We start from the raw sequence: 22,462 nt of genomic DNA, 5'->3' as shown, positions 1-22,462 counted from the left end.
ACACGGAACGCCGTTTACCTTCCCGCTGGTAAGCGGTCCCTATTTATCTACTTGCACCCGGGGGTGCTTTCGAACTGCTAGGTTGGCAGGCGCTGGGACCGAACGACGGGAGCGCACCCCGCCGCGGGGATTCGAACCGCCGACCTTTCGATCGGCAAGCCCTAGGCGCTGAGGCTTTTACCCACAGCGCCACCCGCGTCCCTGCCCCCAACTTGGGATGGCTTTAAAAGAGGCTCTACCAGTAATCCTTCTGAATACTAGGTAAAGGTAAAGGTACCCCTGCCCGTACGGGCCAGTCGTGTCCGACTCTAGGGTTGTGCGCCCATCTCACTTAAGAGGCCGGGGGCCAGCGCTGTCCGGAGACACTTCTGGGTCACGTGGCCAGTGTGACAAAGCTGCTCTGGCCTGGCGAGCCGGCACCAGCGCAGCACACGGAAACGCTGTTTACCTTCCCGCTATAAAGCGGTACCTATTTATCTACTTGCACTTTGACATGCTTTTGAACTGCTAGGTTGGCAGGAGCTGGGACTGAAAGACGGGAGCTCACCCCGCTGCGGGGATTCGAACTGCCGACCATGCGATCGGCAAGCCCTAGGTGCTGAGGTTTTACCCACAGCGCCACCCGTGTCCCCGTTCTGAACACTAGTGGCTGGGAATTTCAGGTGGGGGAAGAGTGCTCTTGTGCAGAAAAACAGCTCTGACAGTTTTGCTTCTTCCCAGTTCCAGGCCAGACTCTCCTGCCTGCTCTCTGAGCCTTGCCCCGACTGACCTCAAGCGCTCCGGAAATTGAAGAGATGCTGGACAAAATGAAATTATACTTGATCAGCGGAAGCACTGGACAGAGAGACATAAAACTGCGGGGGCTGGGGGAGTTGCCAATTTTTTTTAGAAAGGGTGTATTGCACGGTGAGCTTCTGCTTCATTCCTGGGGAAGAGGATCTAATGTAGGGAACATTGATTGCGATTGCGTTTTTTAATCTGGGTGTGAAGTTATTGGAAATAGTAGGGGATGCTGGAGTGCAAGCTTCATGCAACAGGAGCTGTTTCTTAGGAATGCACTGCCTGAAATAATAATACAAAAGTGATCTAACACAGTGTGAAGTCTTTTTGTTCTGATGCTGGCAGGGGGGAGTGCTTCTGAATACCAGTTGCAGGAACCTGCAGGAGGGGAGAGCAGAGCTAGGCTCTAATCCTGCTCACATGCTTCCCAGAAAAGGAGGCTGGTTTGTAGGCTTGTCCACATTTGAGCATTATTTACCGTATTTTTTGCTCTATGGGGCACACCTGACCATAGGGCGCACCTAGTTTTCAGAGGGGGAAATCAAGGGGGGAAATATGATTCTCTCCCCCCCCCCCCAAGCTCTGGGAGCAGCAGCCTGTTTGCTTCTCCCAGACCTTCTCCCTGCTATGGCAGGAGGTGGAGGAATTCCCCCATCTCCCGCAAAAGCCCACAGGAGCTGCGCACCCTTTAAAGAGCGCACGGCTCCTGCGGGCTTTTCGGCCAAGCTTGTGGGGCTGGCGGTGGGGGGAACCGCTGCTTTCCCCCACCGCCAGCCTCAAAGACAAGTGCAGGCTTCGGAGGCTTCGCGTTGCTATCGCTGAAGCCAGGGAGCCTGCATTCGCTCCACACACATTTCCCCTTAATTTTTGGAGGGGAAAAAGTGCGTCCTATAGAGCGAAAAATACGGTAGCTGTTTATCCACCTTCCAGCCCATTCATATTAAATTGGAGTTCTCCACACCAGCACATATTTGAATTTCTGTAGGGGGAAGAGCGTTAATAATTAATATAATAAATGTATTATTAATAATAATAATTCCCCAGCCACTCTGGGCAGCTCCCAACAGAATATTAAAACCACAATAAAACACCAAACATTAAAAAGATCCCTAAACAGGGCTGTCTTCAGATATCTTCTAAAAGTCAGATAGTTGTTTATTTCCTGGTTACAGGGAACCAGACAGAGGGCCTTCTCGGTAGTGGTGCCCGCCCTGTGGAATGCCCTCCCATCAGATGTCAAGGAAATAAACAAGCACCTGACTTTTAGAAGACATCTGAAGGCAGCCCTGTTTAGGGAAGTTTATAATACTTAATGCTGGATTGTTTTTCACACTCGATTGGGAGCCGCCCAGAGTGGCTGGGGAAGCTCAGCCAGGTGGACAGGATATAAATAAAAATTATTATTATTCCTTGACATCTGATGGGAGGGTGTTCCACAGGGTGGGCGCCACTATGAGAAGGCCCTCTGCCGGGTTCCCTGTAACCTCACTTCTCACAGTGAGGGAACCACCAGAAGGCCCTCGGAGCTGGACCTCAGTGTCCAGGCTGAATGATAGGGGTGGAGATGCTCCTTCAGGTATACTGGTCCGAGGCCATTTAGGGCTTTAAAGGTCAGCAAGAACACTTTGACATACTGGGAGCCAATGTAGGTCTTTAGTCTTTCCTGCTCATCCTGGTAGGCTTTCCCTTTTGCATTTGTGAACTTTCCACACACACAAAATCCCTGCTCAAGAATACTGTTGGGCAAGTGTAGATTTGCTTGTGTGGTTTCCTGGTTTTGTGCAAATCTGAAGGAATGAAAGAAGACCGAAATGCGCTCCATTCAGGAGCGCACTAGAAATAGTTACACACACAGCCGGAAAAGAACAATGCATTTGAGCTCATGTGCATGGAAAGGAAAGCAGCAGAAAGCGACAATTGATCCACCCACCTCAGAACAGTATTGCCAAATGGCCCAGCTTCCCCTAATGTATTGGATTATCACTGTATCAGGTAAGCCAGACTTTACGGGGGGGATTTGAAGGGCAAACGTTATGTGGACTATGCGAATTAAATGGGGAAACACGCAGCAAACTCTGGTGTTGCCAAGCCCTCAGTGGACCACTGGCTTGATGCAACAGGTTCATCTTAGATGGGCAGGGATTTCTTCCGTAGTGCAGTAAGGGGAGTGGTAAGAGAAAGCAACTAGAACAGATAAGGAAAATGATCTAACACCAGCTGCACCTGCTCAAATTCTAGACACACATGCATCTGATGCAGAAACTGACACATGCCCCACATGCATGAGAACCTCAGATTTGTTTCGGAGGCTGCATCTACAGCGGAGCAAAGTATCTGTTGCTATATCCCTGGCAATCACACCCCCTCTTCTTGTGGCACATGCAGTTCCACAGAAACAGCAAAATAAGCCAGCTCCAACTAAATAGTTGTGCTAGCTGGAGCTAGTAAAAGGTAAAGGGACCCCTGACCATTAGGTCCAGTCGTGACTGACTCTGGGGTTGCAGCGCTCATCTCGCTTTATTGGCTGAGGGAGCCGGCGTACAGCTTCCGGGTCATGTGGCCAGCATGACTAAGCCGCTTCTGGCGAACCAGAGCAGTGCACGGAAATGCCGTTTACCTTCCCGCCGGAGCGGTACCTATTTATCTACTTGCACTTTGATGTGCTTTCGAACTGCTAGCTTGGCAGGAGCAGGGACCGAGCGACGGGAGCTCACCCCGTCACGGGGATTTGAACCACCGACCTTCTGATTGGCAAGTCCTAGGCTCTGTGGTTTAACCCACAGCGCCACCCGTGTCCCTAGTTGGAGCTAGTACAAGTCCCATTACCACAATGGGGCTTTCTCCCCTCCCCAAATTGGCTTGGGGTATGTGGGAGAACCCATAGAATAGCAAGCAGTGGCAGGGGCAGGAGGAGAAAGGAGATTATTCCACCTGGCAAACAGAAACACTTTCGCTGATGGAACAATTGTAATAGCGCACCATTGAATTCCACCTCATGAAAATACCTTTGCAAGCAAACTCTCCAGGTGGGTGCATGGAATAAATTCAATGTCAAGGATGCCCTCCAACCTCCTGAAAAGGGAACTGGGCTGAAAAGCAGGGTTAAAAAAAACTCAACAACTTGCCAATTAAGCAGTATCGTAGGCCATATGAATGGAAGACAATTTTACTTGGCTACGAGTGATCGCCGCCGAAGAAGAAGAAGAATATAAGCAAATATAATCCTTCGCTTACATGAATAAGAGAGACAATGCGGTTTACTTAAAATCAGCTTTAATAAATTTGTATCCTTTCTATAAAATTATTATTTTTGTACAGAAAGAAAAAAAGGCTATATACAGTACATTTTTAGCATTTTGAATAAAAAACTCCCCAGCCAAACAGAATGGCTGACAGGAAGTGGACCGGGGCCAAAATAGTTTAGGAGTCAATAAATTGGCACAAAATCACCGGGAAATTAAGTGGGAAAAGGATAACCCAATTTGTCAATGAAGGCACTTAGGCAACAAAATGATTACCGTGCAAGGCAGAGCTAAGTGTGATTCAGCCCATTTGTTTCACTCGATTTGAAAGCACCACTCTTTGTCGGACGTGCGGCCAATGCCAAAGCAAAAAAGAAAAAGGTCAAGATATTCTGAAAGAGAACGACGTAATCAGGAATTGGCACAGTTGGGCCTGAAAAACCAGGATGGCAGATGGGCATAGCTGTCAACTTACAGATTTGAAAATAAGGGACCAGCAGCCTCAAAAATAAGGGATCAGCAGCCAAAATAAGGGATTTTGCTAGTGTAGAGTTACATACATTGGTAGGATGGACAAATGCTGGCAATCCGACATGAGGCGGTTGCGGCGGCGCCCTTCTGCGTCCCTCCCCATCCCCTCCTCTTCCTCCTCCCTCAGGCCGCCTCCTCAGCCGCCGCCACCGCTGCCACCTCCGGGCTCGCGGGCGGTGTGGTCAAGAGTCTCCCTCCCCCCTTCTCTCTCGGGTGATGAAACTCCTCGCGCCAGGACAACAGCGCCAGTGCGCTCTCTCTCTCGCAGTGGAGGACCCCAAGCCGCTGCTTTCCTCCTGAGCCGGGTGAGCACGAAACCCGGGAAATTTAAGGGACATCATCAATAAGGGACCGCAGCGGGACACGGTGCTGGGATAAGGGAGTTTCCCACCAAATAAGGGACGGTTGACAGCTGTGCAGATGGGAGTTATATAAGCTGTTTGAAAAGTTTGCCATGGAGTAGTTGTAACCAGTTGGGGAGGAGATCAATCGTAGCTTCCAGCCACCTCACTTGTCCACTTCTCCTCACTGCAAAAGCCGGGGGAACAGTCTAACACTGAGCTTACCACACCGTAGGCAGCTTAAGCTGACTGCCTCTCTGTGTGATAGGTTTTTAGAAGAGGCTCTCCCGAGTGCTTCCTGATCACCCGATTTAACTCAGAGAATGGCACACAGACCTGGAAAATGCTGTTTACTGAGAAGTTGCATAGCCCGCAAAAGAACATCAGCTGAGCCCTAAAGGAAAAGACACTTGTTTTACTGTGGCCTATAAAATCCAGCAAGATATCTGGCGGGGGAACATCGCAAATATCGGCCAAACGTCTTTTTCGCTGGGTTGGACGTGACGAGGCCCATGCCAAAAGGAAGTGGGATGACTTCTCGTGAAGATGTCTGCAGGGTTGGAAGGCAAGATGGGCAGCAAAACACCAGCGTGGAGGGAAACGTTGGCACTGGCACAGAATCAACGTGTGGGGAAGCACTGGCATTGCAGCAGTGGGAACGGGACGCCTGCCCAGCCTGGCACACGAGCGCTTGCCCGCTGGGCAGAACACATCATGTGACATCATGTGATGTGTGGGGCAAGTCAGCAGCCCTTGGGATGAACAGGACATCTTGGTTGGATACAACCCCAAATGGGTGAACCAGAGGGAAGGGCAACATGTTAAAATGGCTGCCTTCATTTAAAAGGTGGGCTCTAAAATAAGATGGCCAGTAAAGGAGGAGGCGGAGGAGAATGTCTTCTCAATATGGCACAGTTTAAGAAATCAATATGGCCGACACGGAGCAAGACAACGTGAGGCAAGAGTGGCAAGGCCCAAAAGGCTGAAATGTGTTCAAAATGCACTGGAAAGGAAAGCAAGGGAAGGGAAGGGATATGTTAAAGTGCTCTTGAGACAGGCCTGGGGCCTAAAAGCCAGGAAGCGATATACTGTAGCAAGAGATGATGTGGACCAGTAACACCAAATTTTCTTCTACTTGGCCTTGCCATTCTTGTTCTTCTTGTTGAGGATATTCATGAGAGACTTGGACATGTAATACGGCTTGCTCTGGGAGCCGTCATTCCGCTCCAGGTCTTCCACTGCGGGGGGAAAGGAAAGTATTGCCTCAGGTCCCATCACATTAGCAAACAAATGGTTAATCTGTGGAGAGGGGAGCCCCTCCAGGCATTGCTGAACTACAACTCCCATTATACCTGGCCAAGTGTGCAGTAGAGTATAACTAGGGCAAGAAGAGTTACTCACAGAAACAGAGGAACAGCGTGTCGACACACATATTGTAGACGCTGAAGAAACCTTGGGCTATGAAGTAGGCGCCTACCACAACAGTCTGAAGCAGAGAGAGAGAGAAGGGGGGAAAACATGGCATGAGGTGAGAGGGTCAAGACTTCCGGCATTGGAATCAGATGTTTTGGATCACAACTCCCATCAGCCTCATCCAAGATGGCCATGGTGGATGTGGACGATGGGAGGTGTAGTCCAAATCTGCTTGAGGACACTGGGTTGCCAAAGGCTAGTTCACAATATTCTCGCCCACCATATTTTGAAAGCTCCCAGTTTGTTGGGGACAACTCATACTCTTTCTTTAACGGTTTCTGCTATTATTTTGTGAAGCGACGCAAGAAGCTACTAAGTTGACTAACTTGTAGCACTTCAGAACTGGCTGAGATACAACTCCCATTACCTTTGGCCATTGGCCATGCTGGATGTCAGCAAGATCCAGAAGGCCACAGGTTAGCCTCTCCTCAGGCCATTTGTCCAACAAAGCATATACAAAGCATTTCCTGAGCTGAGGACCCTCCTTGAGACAACCAAGAATCTTCACCCCCAGCAATTCCTTGCAGTTTTCTGTCAGCAACTTTGGTGTGGTTTTTTTTTGGAGGGGGTCTGTACTACTTTTTAGCTAAACTAACGCAAATCTGTGCATCTTAGCTGCCATATTGGATTGGAATGGTGCAGAATTGCCTTAAAATGGGCCGGGGGAAAGAGAGAGAGAGATTGAGAGAGAAAAGGTGAAGAAATGGGCAGAGTTACACATACCAGGATGGGCAGCCAATAGTAGTTGAGGACGGGAGATTTGAACTCGGGTTTATCGATGGGAATTCGCCCAGTGAAGAAGAAGAACGACAGAATGCCAACTCCGCCAACTACCAAGAGCTTCCCAAAAAACAGCAGCAGGTCCGTGACTTTATCCAGGACTACAACTCTGCAGGGGTAGAAAGGGGAGGTTCGAACCAGGAATGTCCATCTTCATCCCTGCCTCTCCTTGGCCCCTGCTGATCCCATCCTCTCGCCCCATTACCTGGCGGCATTGCGCATCAGTAGCATGAAGGCATTTTTGGCCGACACACAGAAATTCTTTCCATAAATGGCAATCTGAGGAGGGGAAGGGTTTGGAAGAGACAAAGGAAATAAGCTCAGTCTTTTGCAAGGATGTAGGACTATGCCCTTCCCTTCCCTCAACAACACCACACCCCCCGCCCCCAAGTTTTTATTGGGATTAAGATGGCCATATAGAACCACACACCCCAAGCCTAGAATTTTACGGGGTTCCACAATCCACACTCCACCACAGATTCCTAATCAATTATTATTTTGCTAGAGGAAAGAGCCTAGGGGTTGTAACACCACTGTTCAGGGAGCAGAAACACAACTCTCATAAACATTGCAACATCTCCCTGATGTACTGTATGTTTCTTTTAAAAAAATATATATATTTTTATTAATTTTTACAACATACAACATATTTTCTTATCTTATTCAGTGTTTTGGACTTCCATCAACCACACCTGAAGATTTCCCAATCTTTATCACTTAATCTGCATTTCATTAATTTCACTATTACTTTTAATAATCCTTCACTAATAATTCTCTTCATACTTTTCTCTGCAATATTTCACACAGTCCGATGTACTGTATGTTTCAGTGGGTATTAATTGTAAGTCGCTTTGGGAGCTGATCTTGCCTGAGAAGTGGTTTGGAAATAAATGTTAACCATAGAGGCTTTGAAAACCCAACCGTACTTTCCAAACCATGGTTTCCAAGGTGACCTGGTTTGTTTTAACCACATTGTCGCCACTGTTGTGTGGGTGCCTGATTATCATCTTCCAAAGCAATTAATCTATTCTGAATTTAAAAATGGAAAGCCTAATCAATTCTGAACTTAAAAATGGAAAGCGTAATTGACTAAACTGCGGGAGGCAGTGGAAGACAGAAGTGCCTGGCGTGCTCTGATCCATGGGGTCACGAAGAGTCGGACACAACTAAACGACTAAACAACAACAACAACAATGCTGGTGGTCAACAAAAGAGGCTTAAAGACTCTCTCAAGGCAAAGTTTTAAAAATGTAGTATAAAAACTGTCACTGGCAATGCCCATCAACTTTGGGGTCGCTGTCCCCCTCAAATATTTTATTGTAGCTAGCCGACCTGACTGACAGAGTCTGCGACCAGAAGGGGGAGGAGTACCAGGAGGAATGGATGAAATTTAAAGACTATTTAGTTAAATATGTTAAGATAACTTAACTGGAAAAACTTTCAAATACCAGACAGGCTTAGGATTTAAATATGTGATGTAAGAGAATAATATGTTTAAAGTCAAAATGAAAACAAAGAAGGACGAAGTTAATTTTATGATAAATTTGGTATTGGAAAACTGTTATAATGATATACGCTGAAATTCAGCCAGGGGGATTTGAGGAAGTCACTTAACAATGTTACTAAGACTGGGTCAAGTATAGTTAAGATGTATGTTTGTTTGTTTGCTTACATTTTTTTGGAAAACTAATAAAAAAAAATTGGGGAAAAAATTTATTGGGGGGACTGAAGAACCCTCGGCCCCGATGAGTTGGCTCCTATGCAAGCCGTAGTTTTGAGGGGGGCACTGTTTGCCGTGTTTGCGCAGGGGTCCTGCAAACAGAAGAGGATCTCTGCTAGGTGAGGCCAAAGGCCTGTCTTACCCAGAATCCTGTTCTCACAGTGGTCAGCTGGCCACAAGCAGGACCTGAGTGCTGTGGGAGCAGGTGCAGCAGGGCTTTGAGCCCCGGTTTCCCACCCCAGACGCATCACAGTGGCTCTCAAGCCTCCTCCAGGATACACATTCACTTCCCTCGCCTCCTATGGGCGTCCCCATCTGTTTCCCTCCCAACCGCCACCGTTAAGACCCCTGATCTCCTAGGTGGCCCACCTGCAAGGCTTACCATGATGTAGGCGTTTCTGTTGAGGAACTTGACAAACTTCTCCAGACACCAAAAGCAACACTTCATGCAGCAAAGCAGGCACTTGGCAACCTTGTTACCGGAACCTACAAACGCCACAGGAGAATTAGGTAGCCGGGGCTTCAAAAGGACACACTCCCATTGGCTCTTCCCAGTTTAGTGGGGTAGGAGAGCTGAAAATAATATCAATGTATTTCACATCTGGCAAGCAATGTGCCCCTTTGGTTTCAGATAGTACATAGGTAGGAGAGTCTAAAGAGCCCGGGACTCAAATTTTCATGGCCCTCTAGCATCTTCGGTGTCTCATTTACCAGACGTCACGTATTTAGCATTAACTCTGGAAGTGCATGCAGTGGTACCTCAGGTTAAGAACAGTTTCAGGTTAAGAACGGACCTCCAGAACAAATTAAGTTCTTAACCCCATTAGCTAAAGAGGTACCTCAGGTTAAGAACAGTTTCAGGTTAAGAACAGACCTCCAGAACATATTAAGTTCTTAACCTGAGGTACCACTTTAGCTAATGGGGCCTCCCACTGCCACCGCACGATTTCTGTTCTCATCCTGAAACCAAGTTCTTAACCCGAGGTACTATTTCTGGGTTACCGGAGTCTGTAACCTGAAGCATCTGTAACCTGAAGCGTCTGTAACCCAAGGTACCACAGTACTCTCAACCTAACTAAACCTCCTAAGTTGAATATTACTGTATTTGAAATTTGCTGGGGTTTTTTGCATTCTTGTACTTCTGTATTAAAATTACAGTTACGCCTTAAGGATGTCTCATAAAGGGGGGAAATGAATATTTTAATTATTTATTATTATTCTGGGAGGTTTTGTTTGGTCAAAATCGAGTACAGTGGTACCTTGGGTTACAGACGCTTCAGGTTACAGGCGCTTCAGATGAAAACAGAAATTGTGCGGTGGCAGCGGGAGGCCCCATTGGCTAAAGTGGTACCTCAGGTTAAGAACGGTTTCAGGTTAAGTACGGACCTCCAGAACAAATTAAGTTCTTAACCCCAGGTACCACTGTATACAATTCCAGAGTTAATGCTAGATACATGACTTCTGGCAAATGAGCTGTCCTAGCCACTAGAGGGCCGTGAAAATGTGTCCCGGGCTTTTTATATTCATCTATCCACGTACTATCTGAAACCCAAAGGGGCACATTGGTTGCCGGAAGTGGTTCCCCCACCCCCGCTCTCCTACCCCACTATTTAACAAAGCAGCGACTGTAATCTGAATTACCTGAAGAGTCTGAAAATCTTCAAACATTCCTGCATCACAGGGGGGGTTGGACTAGATGACCATTGGGGTCCCTTTCCATTCTACAATTGAATAATTCTATGAAGCTGCCACACTCTGCCTAAATGTTAGGGCCAGCAACATAGCAGACCAGCTCTGAAACCCTTTCAGATTGTGAAAGACTTTAGTGCTAGCCTACTTCCAGGGACACTGGGCATCCCGACTCCGGTTATTCTGACCGTGACTGGTATTTATTCCTGCCCTTCTTGCCTGATTTATTCATCACTTGCCTTTTAACTTGTGGTCCATATATTCCAGCACGATGCGGATCAGTTGGACGATAGTGAGGATGAGGGAACCAAAAGCAATAGATCCTATATGGTATCTGCGGAGAAAGAGGAGAGGTCCTGTAAGGTGGAGCTGCCTTTCGAAACGTTCTGGGTCAAGAAAAGGAACCCCAAACTTTGACACCATTCCTAATTAAGGCTGAGGCTGCTGCTCTTATCCAAGGTTTACGTTTTCATGTACAGTGGTACCCTGGTTCTCAAACGCCTTGGTACTCAAACAACTTGGACCCCAAACACTGCAAACCCAGAAGTACGTACCCTGGCTTGTGAACTTTTTTCGGAAGCCGAACGTCCTCCGTTTTGGGTGTTACACTTCCGTTTTGAGTGCCACACTTCCGTTTTGCGTGTTACGTTGAGATCCATCTGTTTTTGCTACTTATTTTGCATTTTTGTTTTTGCGGCTCTTTTTGTTTTGTTTTGATGGCTGTGTGGAACCCAGTTCAGCTACTGATTGATTGATTGTGTGACTGCAGTACATTGTTTATTGCTTTCATTTTATGGATCAGTGGTCTCGTTAGATAGTAAAATTCATGTTAAATGGCTGTTTTAGGGGTTGTTTTTAAAAGTCTGGAACGGATTAATCCATTTTGCATTACTTTCTATGGGAAAGCATGCCTTGGTTTTGGAACGCTTTGGTTTTGGAACAGATTAAGTTTGAGAACCAAGGTACCACTGTACTGCATCTCCCAAAACAAACAACGCCAGCTACTCTAAATAGAGGAGGGGTGGGCAAATATTTTCAGCTAGTCTACAGGGTCGCATTCTCCTCCAGGGGCCACATTCCAGCAGTGGGCAGGGCCAGAGGGAAAAGAGGACAGAGCAATGAATATAAATGTTCCCTTTGCCTGGTAGGCTCGTTTCAACACTCACTCAATCCTCTCTACACAGGCAAGCTTTATATAGAGTTCAAGGACACATTCCAAACCAGGAAAAAGCACTCAAGGAGGGTGTGGAGCAGCAGGGCCAGTTAGGCTATGGCCTGGAGCAAGTCCCATAGGCCAGGCAGAGAGGCCTGGAGGGCCTGAGAGGTTCTCCACCCCAATTTGAAGGGTGCGAGGTCAAGTGTCTGCACTGTGTAGCAGAAGATCCTGAGAATGCCAGACAAGGTATCTCCCAGCCATTCCTTGAGATATTGGGGAAGCCACCCAGAGTGGCTAGGGCATTGCAGTCAGATGGGCCGAGATGGCAAAATTGCCTGGAAAACTCAGAAACCAAGAGGATAAAAGCTTTATAAAAGAACGGGGAAAATTTAGAAGTTATTTAGGAGACCACTGTAAGCAGATGGAAACAATTAGCAGGATTTTGATCTCACTTGTAGTTTAACGATTACCATGGATAATATGGTTTGATATATAAATTGGAGTGTGAAAGAATATGCAGTATTAAATGTTTATAATGGGACTTCAGGGAGGGGATGGGTGGAAGTCCTGGGATTCAGAGGAATCTCTGTGTATGGATATACTTTTTGATTCTCTGTTTATAACTTTATATTTGTAAAACTAATAAAAATGATTTCCAAAAAAATATTATTATTATTATTATTATTCCTGTGAACTGCCCTGAGACCTGCAGGTATAGGGCCATATACAAATTTTATTAATAATAGTAATAACAAACAAATACAGTTTCTGACAGCCACCCCTATGTAAATGAGCGATGGCCGGGTGGTTCCTTCGCCCTCCACTTGGCAGGCAACACTACAGCCATGTGTGAGCCTACCAATAGTATAATAATAATAATATTTTATTATTATTATTTATATCCCGCCCTCCCCAGCCGAAACTGGGCTCAGGCCGGCTAGCACCAATAAAATAATACAACATTCTAAAATCATTTAATTATAAAGTTAATTCAAATCAAATTGATGGCAACCATTGGGCTAGAGTTCTGTGAGGATTGCCAAAGGAGGGACTCAGGCTGTGCCCTGGCCAAAGGCCTGGTGGAACAGCTCTGTCTTGCAGACCCTGCGAAAAAATGTCAAGTCCCGCAAGGCCCTAGTCTCTTGTGACAGAGTGTTCCACCAGATTGGAGCCACAGCCGAAAAAGCCCTGGCTCTGGTTGAGGCCAGCCTAACCTCTCTGTGGCCTAGGATCTCCACTATGTTTTTGTTTGAAGATCATAAGTTCCTCCGTGGGACATACCAGGAGAGGCGGTACCGTAGGTACGAGGGTCCTATAGGGCTTTAAAGGTTAAAACCAGCACCTTAAACCTGATCCTGTACTCCACCGGGAGCCAGTGAAGCTGGTATAGCACCGGGTGAATGTGATCTCACAGCGAGGACCCTGTAAGGAGTCTCACTGCGGCATTCTGCACCCGCCGGAGTTTCTGGGTCAGTCTCAAGGGCAGCCCCAGAAGGGCCATAGCTCAATGGTAGAGCTTCTGCTTCGTAGGCAGAAGGTCTCAGGGTCAATCCCCAGCATCTCCCGCTAGGGCCGGGAGAGACTTCTTCCCAGAAACCCTGGAGAGCTGCTGCCACTCGGTCCATCTGATCTAGATGGACTCAACGCTTTGACTCTGTTGAAGGCAGCTTCCTATGTTCCAGTTCCCAAGGGAGATGCTGGCACAATGCAGGGCCGGCGGCAGGGCGAGGACCAGATCCTCTGCTTCCCTGCCCACCGCCAGACGCATGGGAAAGCCACTTCCGAGGTAGAGAGGAGGTGGGGTTGCGGGCTTCACGTCCCTCCCCCACGCTCGCGGGGGCTGTTTCCAGCCCCCACGATGCTAGGGAATCCTTGGACGCATCAATCGGCTGGCCCAGGGGGCGTGGCCTCGCGCATTTAGGTCTGGCGCGGCCGAGGGTCTCCCTCTTTCCCTCACCGCAGCCAGCCAGAGCCAGCCAGGTTTTTCCCTTCCCTCCCACTCTTTAGGATAGGTTCTATGACGATGCTATGGGCCTCGGTCGGTCGCCGTCAAGGGGCCTGGTAGGAATTTTTCCATTTGGCACATTGGCACCAGCCACTTGGTTTTCGCCTACCTCGTAGCAATCCGTCACAACTTCCCGGTATTGGCAGTTAGGCATTGGTAGGGGTATGGATCTTTTGTTATGCAGATGAAGGAGGGAAGGAAGTGCCATCACCTTCCCCCAAGAGCAAAGGGTAGTCCGTTAAAGGATTCCGGGGGGCGTGGCCTTGTCCTAAGCCTATGGAGGTGTGAGCCCTCGGCATGCCCCGAGCGGTAACTCCGGGGGGAGCTCCTAGTTGACGTGCCTCAGCAGGACTCCCCCTACTGGTGGTTAACCCTCACCGGTCTTCCAGTCAGCGGGCTGAAGCCGGTTAACTGTTAGGACCAATGCCTAAGCCAATACCACTCAATTCCTGTAATCAATAAAGTTGTGGCCTAATTTGACCCATTAACCCGAATTCTTGTGTCTCGTGTCTTTATTTCTGAGGGGGGAGGCGGGAACTCGCCACGCAATCCCCACACAAGATGCGCACCGTAACGTCCGGACGAAGGCGTTGCACACAGCACAGGCCGGGATATCCTGGGGCTTCTTGAAGGCCCAGTAGTAAGAGGCAAAGGCCCCCGCCAGCACACACTGCCCCAGGGCAATGACGAAGTTAATGCACCAGAGGAGGCCCACAAAGTTGTAGATCTGAAGGTTGAAGAGGTTGCGCTGGAAGAGCCCTTGGTCGTTGTACTTGAAGAAGATGCAATCCACCAGGCAGGGCCAGTAGGTGGAGGCATTGAATGTCTGGAGGAAGAAAGCAGGGAAAGGTGCTCTTAATACCAGGGCATGGAAACGGCTGGTCGTCGCGAAAAGGAGAGCCAAGCAGAGCCCCACAAGTTGCTCCACAGCCAAACAGGATCCATTTTGAACCCTGGCAGAAATATAAAATCCAGGGTCGTACAGGAGATGGTGTACTGGACTTGGAGCAGGGAGACCTGGGCTGAGATCTCTGAGGAGAACTTCCAGCCAGTCCTTTTCTGACTCACCTCGCTTTAATAACTTACCTCACACTTCCTTACCTCTCTTCGTCTCTCTCCCCCTAACTTATTTCACTATTCTCTACTGAACTTACCTCACAGCCTATTGTACGAATAAGATACCACCACAAAATTAATAGGAAGTACAGAACTGCCACCCCCAGCACTGAAGATACACTTTTAAATAGAATAGAATAGAATAGAATAGAATAGAATAGAATAGAATAGATTCTTTATTGTCATTACACAAGTGCAACATTGCACAAGTGCAACGAAATTGGATGCCATCCCTTAAAACAACAAAAGCAAAACAACAACAACAACCAAACAAACCACATTCCAGCCACACCCACACCAACACCCATCAAACTCCCAGGTCACACTATCGAGTTACAGCATTCAAAAAGGCCACAGCTCTTGGATAGAAACTGTTTTTCAGTCTATTTGTCTTTGACTTGATGTTTCTATATCTCCTGCCAGAAGGCAGTAGTGCAAACAGACTGTGTCCCGGGTGAGATGAATCCTGCAGGATGTTATTTGCTTTCCTAAGACAACGGGAACCGTACAGTTCTTCCAAAGATGGGAGAGGATGACCAATAATCCTTTGGGCTGTGGTTATGACTTTCTGGAGCACCTTCCTCTCCCTAGCTGTACAACTGGAGAACCAAGCACAAATACAGTATGTAAGAATGCTCTCTATGGAGCCTCGGTAGAAGGACACCAGCAGTCTCTCACTCAGATTGTTCTTCTTTAAAAGTCTGAGGAAATAAATTCTCTGCTGGGCCTTCTTCACCAGAGCAGTGGTATTTGCGCTCCAAGTCATGCCCTGATCGATAGTTACTCCCAAAAACCTGAATTCCGCCACCCTCTCCACCCGTTCCCCGTTGATATACAAGGGCTGAATGTCCGCCTTTTTTTTCCTGTAATCCACCACCAATTCCTTGGTCTTAGCCGTATTAAGAGCCAGATTGTTCTCTCCACACCAAACACAGAGCCGCTCCACCTCGTCCCGATAGGCGGACTCATCCCCTCCTGAAATGAGCCCTACCACCGTAGTGTCATCAGCAAACTTGATGATTTTGTTGCTGGAATAGATGGCTGTACAGTCATACGTATAGAGAGCATAGAGCAGGGGACTCAACACACAACCCTGTGGTGAGCCGGTGTTAAGGCTAAGGGCTGTGGACATATGTGACCCTACTCTAACCCTCTGAGAACGTTCTGACAAAAAATCCAAAACCCAGAGACAGGTGGAGTTGGAGAGTCCAATCGCCTCTAGCTTGGACACCAGTCTATGGGGGAGGATAGTGTTAAAAGCAGAGCTAAAATCCACAAACAGCAGCCTCACATAACTCCCCGGCTGCTCCAGATGGGACAGAGCAGCATGGAGAGTGGTGTTGATAGCGTCTTCTGTGGATCTATTTGCCCTGTATGCAAACTGGTAGTTGTCAAAAGTTGATGGAAGACAGGAAATAATGTGACGGCGCACCAGTTTCTCAAAACACTTCATGATGATTGGAGTCAGTGCAACTGGTCTATAGTCATTCAAACTACTGATTGTGGATTTGATCTACAGTGCTGTGGAGCATGATTTGATTTATTTACTCGGGCTTTTGGAGGAACTTGAGATATCAGTGTGCACAGTACAATCCACATGGGTATATGTTGCACGATTTCAACTTTATGCAACTGAAGGCTAGCCAGTTGAAACTGCACATGTTTATGAGGGCTCTGTGGTGCTCTCCTGAAATCTCACAGGCTTCCAGAGTTGCCATGTTGAGAGGGCCTTACCCCCTTCCCCACCTCGCAGCAAGGTAAAGAGCAATCTAGGATTGCGCTGAGGATCCCTAAGTATCCAGCACCAGTGTGGTTTGCCCCTCGAAGCAAGACAAAGAACTTAGAATATATTTTTGTACCATGTAATTTGTGTCCTGGGTTCCATTTTCCATTGCCTATGAAGCCAAAACGGCCACAACTGTCCTCATTAAAACCCTAAGTGGGGATGAGACACCAAAGCAGCCCAGAATTGGAGGGTTAGTCAGGGGCCGGGATGGATATATCTGCTAAATTTGATCCTCTCAGTATCTCAGTTTTCCAATCTTGCATGCAGTTCGCCACATTCTGTAGCAGTTCATGGGTTTAAATTTTTTTCTTTAAAAACGCTCATGAAAATTTGTCTGGATTTTAATGCAAATTTCTCCTAATAAGCCCATTTTTGTATTCAGTTTTGAATAAGGTAATTTTGCAAGCAATTTCCCCTAACCCAATGCACTTTTTTGCACATTACTTTCCATAATACTGTATTGGCCCAAATATAAGCTACACCCGCAAATAAGCCGCACCTTTAAAATTCAAGGGGGGGGGAATAAAAAAAGACAATACCCAAATATAAGTCGCTCCCTTAAAATTGGGATACAGGCTGAAAATCGCTGCGGTTGGTAGAATTGTAACTCCGAGCCAATTTAAGCCTTTGATCTTACAAGCCCGCAAAAACAACCGTACAATCGCCAAAATCACAAATTGCTATTCAATTGCTACAATTCTGCAGGCACTCAAGCTCGCAAATCAGCAATAAAACATCTTCTTGTTACAATTTACCATATGTCTGCTTCAGCAGAAATATCGTAAAAGTCAGTTTTTGTAAGGTCACGAATATAAGCCGCACTTTAATTTTTCATGGTCAGAATTTGGAAAAAAAGTGAGGCTTATATTCGGGGCAATACGGTAACTTCATTTTTATGCACACCTTCTCCTAATATATGTATTTTTGTAAGCATTGATTGGTTGACAAACTTCAGAAAAGTGCAAATTTCCAAGGATAGATGTGTTTCGCTCCACATATCGTTTCAGAAAGTAGAAATGACTTCAAATGTGTACCAAATCAAATTGATCCCCCATCCCCTCTAGTCAGAGAGATAGATCTGGGAACCAAGATCCTTCAGCTACGTTTGTGACTCACCATTGGGCTGCAGCTCTCGTTCCCAGAGATCCCTATGCAGTCTGGGGAACTATCATTTTTGGGAGCGATGCGATAGAGGGGCGCTCCAGAGGTGGCGAGATATCTGAAGGTGGGGAGTAGTCAAGGGAAGAAGATATACAAAGAAAAAGGAATAATGGGGGCTTCCCAAAGCCCCAGCACCACCCTCACTTTTTGCCATCTTCAGTGCGGAAATGTTTAAGACCTTGGTGTTATGTACTGAAGTTCTCACCCTGGGCCAGCAGGGGGATACTTTAGATATTTAGATATACTTCACTCAGGTCCACATATGCAAATAAGGAATTGAAAGTGACGTTCAGTAATTGGATAGTTACAGAAAGTTGTTACTGTTGCTTTGTAGTTGAGCTTTATATAAGCAGGTTGGCTGAACCCTTCAGTTCAGTTCTGCTCTGGGCCTGTGAATAAACAAGAGCTGTTTGACGAATCGCTGTGTTGTCTGATATGTTCACCCACAACTTAACACTTGTGGTACATAGAACACAGAAATTTCCCTACTGGGAACAAAAACCTGAAGAGAGGAAAGCAGTGAAGAGCTGAACTTGAAAATTCAAGGACATTTCTAAAGCTTGCCGAGAATTTTGGGATTCAAAATTGGAAGCTGACGTTCTTACCTGCGGATAGGAGGGTTTCAGGATGTTGTTGCCTTGGTTTTACTAGGTGTTAGGATATAAAATCTCTGAAGCTGTCACCAGGAACTGCTATGTTCCGCCATTATACACTAGGTATCAAACGCCTCGGGTTACATACGCTTCAGGTTACAGACTCCGCTAACCCAGAAATTGTACCTCAGGTTAAGAACTTTGCTTCAGGATGAGAACAGAAATTGCAGCGGGAGGCCCCATTAGCTAAAGTGGTGCTTCAGGTTAAGAACAGTTTCAGGTTAAGAACGGACCTCTGGAACGAATTAATTACTTAACCTGAGGTGCCACTGTATTACATATCTGCTATGACTTCCTGTCAAACACCAGCCAAATATTGAAATACGAAGTTGTTCTCTTCATTCATGTACTCGTCCTATGGCTGCATACACGCTATAGCTTTTAAGCACACTCAAAGCACGTTCTTTCCCTCAAAGGATTCTGGGCCTTGTAGTTTACCCCTCACAGAGTTACAGCTCCCAGCAGCCCATAACAAACTACAGTGGCCAGAATTCTTTGAGGGGAGTAAACGTGCTTCGAATGTGCTTCAAAAGGCATTGTGTGTAGGCGGCTTATTTCTAGGTTCCCTTCCTCCCAATAATGACATAAGCCTGGTAGCAATTCAACAGGAACCACAAGGGTAAAACCATTAAAAACAAGATGCCACATTGCACTGGTTATATTTAGCGTTCAAGCCTCATCATTTCATTTTGTGTTACATTATCTTTGCCCCAATAGCCAGTCAACTTTCCATGGCTGCACAGCATACTCAGTCGCTGTCCCCACCAACCAACACCCCACTTTTTAGGGCACAGCCCCTAAAGATATGTGTTTGGGGGGTGCCATGCAAGATTGCGGGCCCCCCAAAAAGCGCTTTTCCCAGGGGGAAATCGCATTGCAAAATCGGGCAAGATCACAGCAACCAAAATGGAAGTTGTTCTCTCACAATTAAAAACGAAACGAGATGTCCGGGTTTCCCCCGGGACACTTGCAGGATGTGAAGTAACATGTCTTCTCTTAATAAAGGATACAGAGCAGTAATACCCCAGTAGGCCACACATATCACCAGCAAGACGAAGGTCAGCAACGGGTAGAAAAGAGAACTCATCATGTATCCAATGGCTCTGCAGGAGAGAACAAGAGAGACTCTGTAAACCCAGGTTTGCAGCTTCAACCAAACTCGTCTGTAGTACAGTTCTCCAGAGACACTTCAAACCAGTTAGAACCCAGAATATAGCCTTTACACCTTCTCTGCTTGTACGATTTTGCAGTGTTTCCCCTCTACTGTTCCCCATCTTCTTTTTAGGAGCCCAAGCAAACACGGGTCTTCCCCTTAATTAGATTAAAGAAATTAAAGAACTTACTTACACATGGATTGATAATATGGACAGATTAGCTACATACAAACGAATTGCATGTCGACGCAAAATAAGAATGGATAAATATGGAGAAATCTGAAACGAATATTTAAGCCATAAGGCGGATAGTGGCGGGAAGTAGGGGGAGGAGAGAGAGGTGGGGAAATTATGTTTAAAAAGGTGTAGTCATAGGTATATCAGTGTATTCAAATCTGAATTGTCAAACTGTGTTATTATTGTTATTATGGTTTTTGTTGTATGTGTCTTTTGCGGTTGTTGTTTGTATCGAAAAAATGATTAAATAATTTTTTTAAAAAAAGAGAGGAAGGGGCTAGGTTGGTTGCTTGCTTTCCCTCTCTCAGTGGAGGCAGAAGTGGCTGGAGCAACAACACCTATTTTACCCGTGCCCAGAAAACTAGTTCCTCTTGGACTTCCGGAGGCGGCGCGAAACGGTGATGGCGGTCCTCTTCGACCTCTGAAGAGGGGCTCCGCAGGAAAGGGTCGTTTCGCTACGGCACAGCGGCAACCCACTAAGAAAAACCACGGGTAGAGTGAGCCCGTGGCCGTGGGACTCGGCGGGCACCTGGAGCGACCCCGAAATCGCGGAAGGGACCCCTGGGCCAGCAGAGGGATACTGTAGATAGTTATGCAAATAGGGGATCGAAAGTGGCGTTCAGTGATTGGATGGTTTTAGAAAGTTGTTACAGTTACATTGTACAGGAGCTCTATATAAGCAGGCTGACTGAACCCTTCAGTTCAGTTCTGTTCTGGCCTGTGAATAAGCAAGAGCTGTTTGAAGAATCGCTGTGTCGTCTGATATGTTCACCCACAACTTAACAATCAGAGCTCAAGGACACATTCCAGCCAGGCAAAAACTCTCAAGGAAGGTGTGAAGCAGGGCTGGTGAGGGGTGTGGCTGAGGGAGAGGGGCGTGTGGCTTGGGAAGAGGGTCCCAAGGGCCAGACAGAGGTCTGCATTTGGCCCCCGGGACCGAGGCTCCGCACGCACTGGCCTTACAGAGACTCCCTTACCTGCTGGCTTCCTTGATGAGAGCGATGGCGATCAGGATCTGCTTGCGCAGGAACAAGAGGGTGAGGAGCATGATGCCTTCAACCACGCAGAGGATGATCACTGGAGGCGAGAGAAGGAGATTCGCACCTTGGCCACTCTCATAACTAAGCTTTGGGAACTTTGGGTTTTTTAGACCAGGGTTGCCCATCTTCCAACACCCGTTTTCCTGCCCGCTCCCCTCCGCCCAGACTTACTGGCGGCCAGCCACGTCTCCTTGACGCTGCGGTAGGCGCCCACGTCTGTGGTGAAGCCAATGTTCTTGATGGTGGCTCCTTTCTGGTCAAGCTCACGGTACTCCATATAGCAGTGGTAGATCCCTGGAAAGCAAAAGAGGCAGAGATCGATAGAGTGTTAGTTTCTGTTCTTATCACTGAGCAGCTGCTTGGAGTCACAGGACTCTGTTTACATTCCAGAGACCTTCCAGTCTCACGGGAAAGGAGACAGGATGTGACATTAGTGGCTTCCTGTTTCCTTTGTTCCTTTGTTCAGTTGCTCTCTGCTTTCATAGAGAGAGGATGTCTTTTCTGACTGCGTAGCTTAGAAATAAACTCTTTACAATGTAGCCCAAACCTCTCGTCTCTTCCCTGTGCTGGGAACTCTGCTGAAGAATGTGCCTTGGAGCCTCATCAAAGGCTCAGGTCGTTAATTATTCGTCGGAGACGATTCTGAAGGCTCGGCTCAAAGGAAGATGAGGCTTTATCAGCTAGGCCGAGAGGAGATTCCGAGATAGACGCTCCCCCACTCCCTTCCAGAAAACAGGAATAGTTTTCAGGAGAAGGGCTGTAGGTCAGGTGAGGTCCCCAGGTTCAGTCCCCAGCGATAATATGCAATATTTTATATGGGCTGGATGAATCCAAAACTGGGATTAAGATTGCTGGAAGAAATATCAACAACCTCAGATATGCAGATGACACAACCTTGATGGCAGAAAGTGAGGAGGAATTAAAGAACCTTTTAATGAGGGTGAAAGAGGAGAGTGCAAAATATGGTCTGAAGCTCAACATCAAAAAAACGAAGATCAAGGCCACTGGGCCCATCACCTCCTGGCAAGCAGAAGGGGAAGAAATGGAGGCAGTGAGAGATTTTACTTTCTTGGGCTCCATGATCTCTGCAGATGGTGACAGCAGCCACGAAATTAAAGACGCCTGCTTCTTGGGAGGAAAGCAATGACAAACCTAGACAGCATCTTAAAAAGCAGAGACATCACCTTGCCAACAAAGGTCCGTACAGTTAAAGCCATGATTTTCCCAGTAGTGGTGTATGGAAGTGAAAGCTGGACCATAAAGAAGGCTGATCGCTGAAGAATTGATGCTTTTGAATTATGGTGCTGGAGGAGACTCTTGAGAGTCCCATGGATTGCAAGAAGATCAAACCTCTCCATTATTAAGGAAATCAGCCCTGAGTGCTCACTGGAAGGACAGATCGTGAAGCTGAGGCTCCAATACTTGGCCACCTCATGAGAAGAGAAGACTCCCTGGAAAAGACCCTGATGCTGGGAAAGATGGAGAGCACAAGGAGAAGGGGATGACAGAGGACGAGATGGTTGGACAGTGTTCTCGAAGCTACCAGCGTGAGTTTGACCAAACTGCGGGAGGCAGTGGAAGACAGGAGTGCCTGGCGT

At 47.2% G+C, this 22,462-nt stretch overlaps 2 protein-coding genes across 3 annotated transcripts in view; one reads left to right on the top strand and one right to left on the bottom strand.

Annotated features, from left to right (window-relative positions):
• Positions 1-1,090, top strand: part of LOC114592075 (uncharacterized) — a 32,945-nt gene extending 31,855 nt beyond the window's left edge. For both annotated transcript variants that reach the window (XM_077921656.1, XM_077921649.1), the window contains exon 11: positions 721-1,090. In XM_077921656.1, the coding sequence (XP_077777782.1) occupies positions 721-752 (32 nt within the window). In that variant the 3' untranslated portion in view covers positions 753-1,090. The remainder of the gene's footprint in view (positions 1-720) is intronic.
• Positions 1,091-4,036: 2,946 nt separating this feature from the next.
• Positions 4,037-22,462, bottom strand: part of SLC44A4 (solute carrier family 44 member 4) — a 55,840-nt gene continuing 37,414 nt past the window's right edge. The window contains exons 11-21 of the mRNA XM_028719928.2: positions 21,036-21,158; positions 20,802-20,901; positions 19,444-19,536; positions 17,736-17,838; positions 14,287-14,543; positions 10,796-10,890; positions 9,250-9,353; positions 7,353-7,426; positions 7,091-7,256; positions 6,296-6,380; positions 4,037-6,132 (exon numbers count right to left, since the gene is read on the bottom strand). Of these exons, the coding sequence (XP_028575761.2) occupies positions 6,026-6,132; positions 6,296-6,380; positions 7,091-7,256; positions 7,353-7,426; positions 9,250-9,353; positions 10,796-10,890; positions 14,287-14,543; positions 17,736-17,838; positions 19,444-19,536; positions 20,802-20,901; positions 21,036-21,158 (1,307 nt within the window). The 3' untranslated portion in view covers positions 4,037-6,025. The remainder of the gene's footprint in view (positions 6,133-6,295; positions 6,381-7,090; positions 7,257-7,352; positions 7,427-9,249; positions 9,354-10,795; positions 10,891-14,286; positions 14,544-17,735; positions 17,839-19,443; positions 19,537-20,801; positions 20,902-21,035; positions 21,159-22,462) is intronic.

The sequence above is a fragment of the Podarcis muralis genome, chromosome 2, assembly GCF_964188315.1.
Source record: "Podarcis muralis chromosome 2, rPodMur119.hap1.1, whole genome shotgun sequence".
NCBI classification, from domain to species: domain Eukaryota; kingdom Metazoa; phylum Chordata; class Lepidosauria; order Squamata; family Lacertidae; genus Podarcis; species Podarcis muralis.
This window is presented reverse-complemented; position numbering and strand designations above follow the sequence as displayed.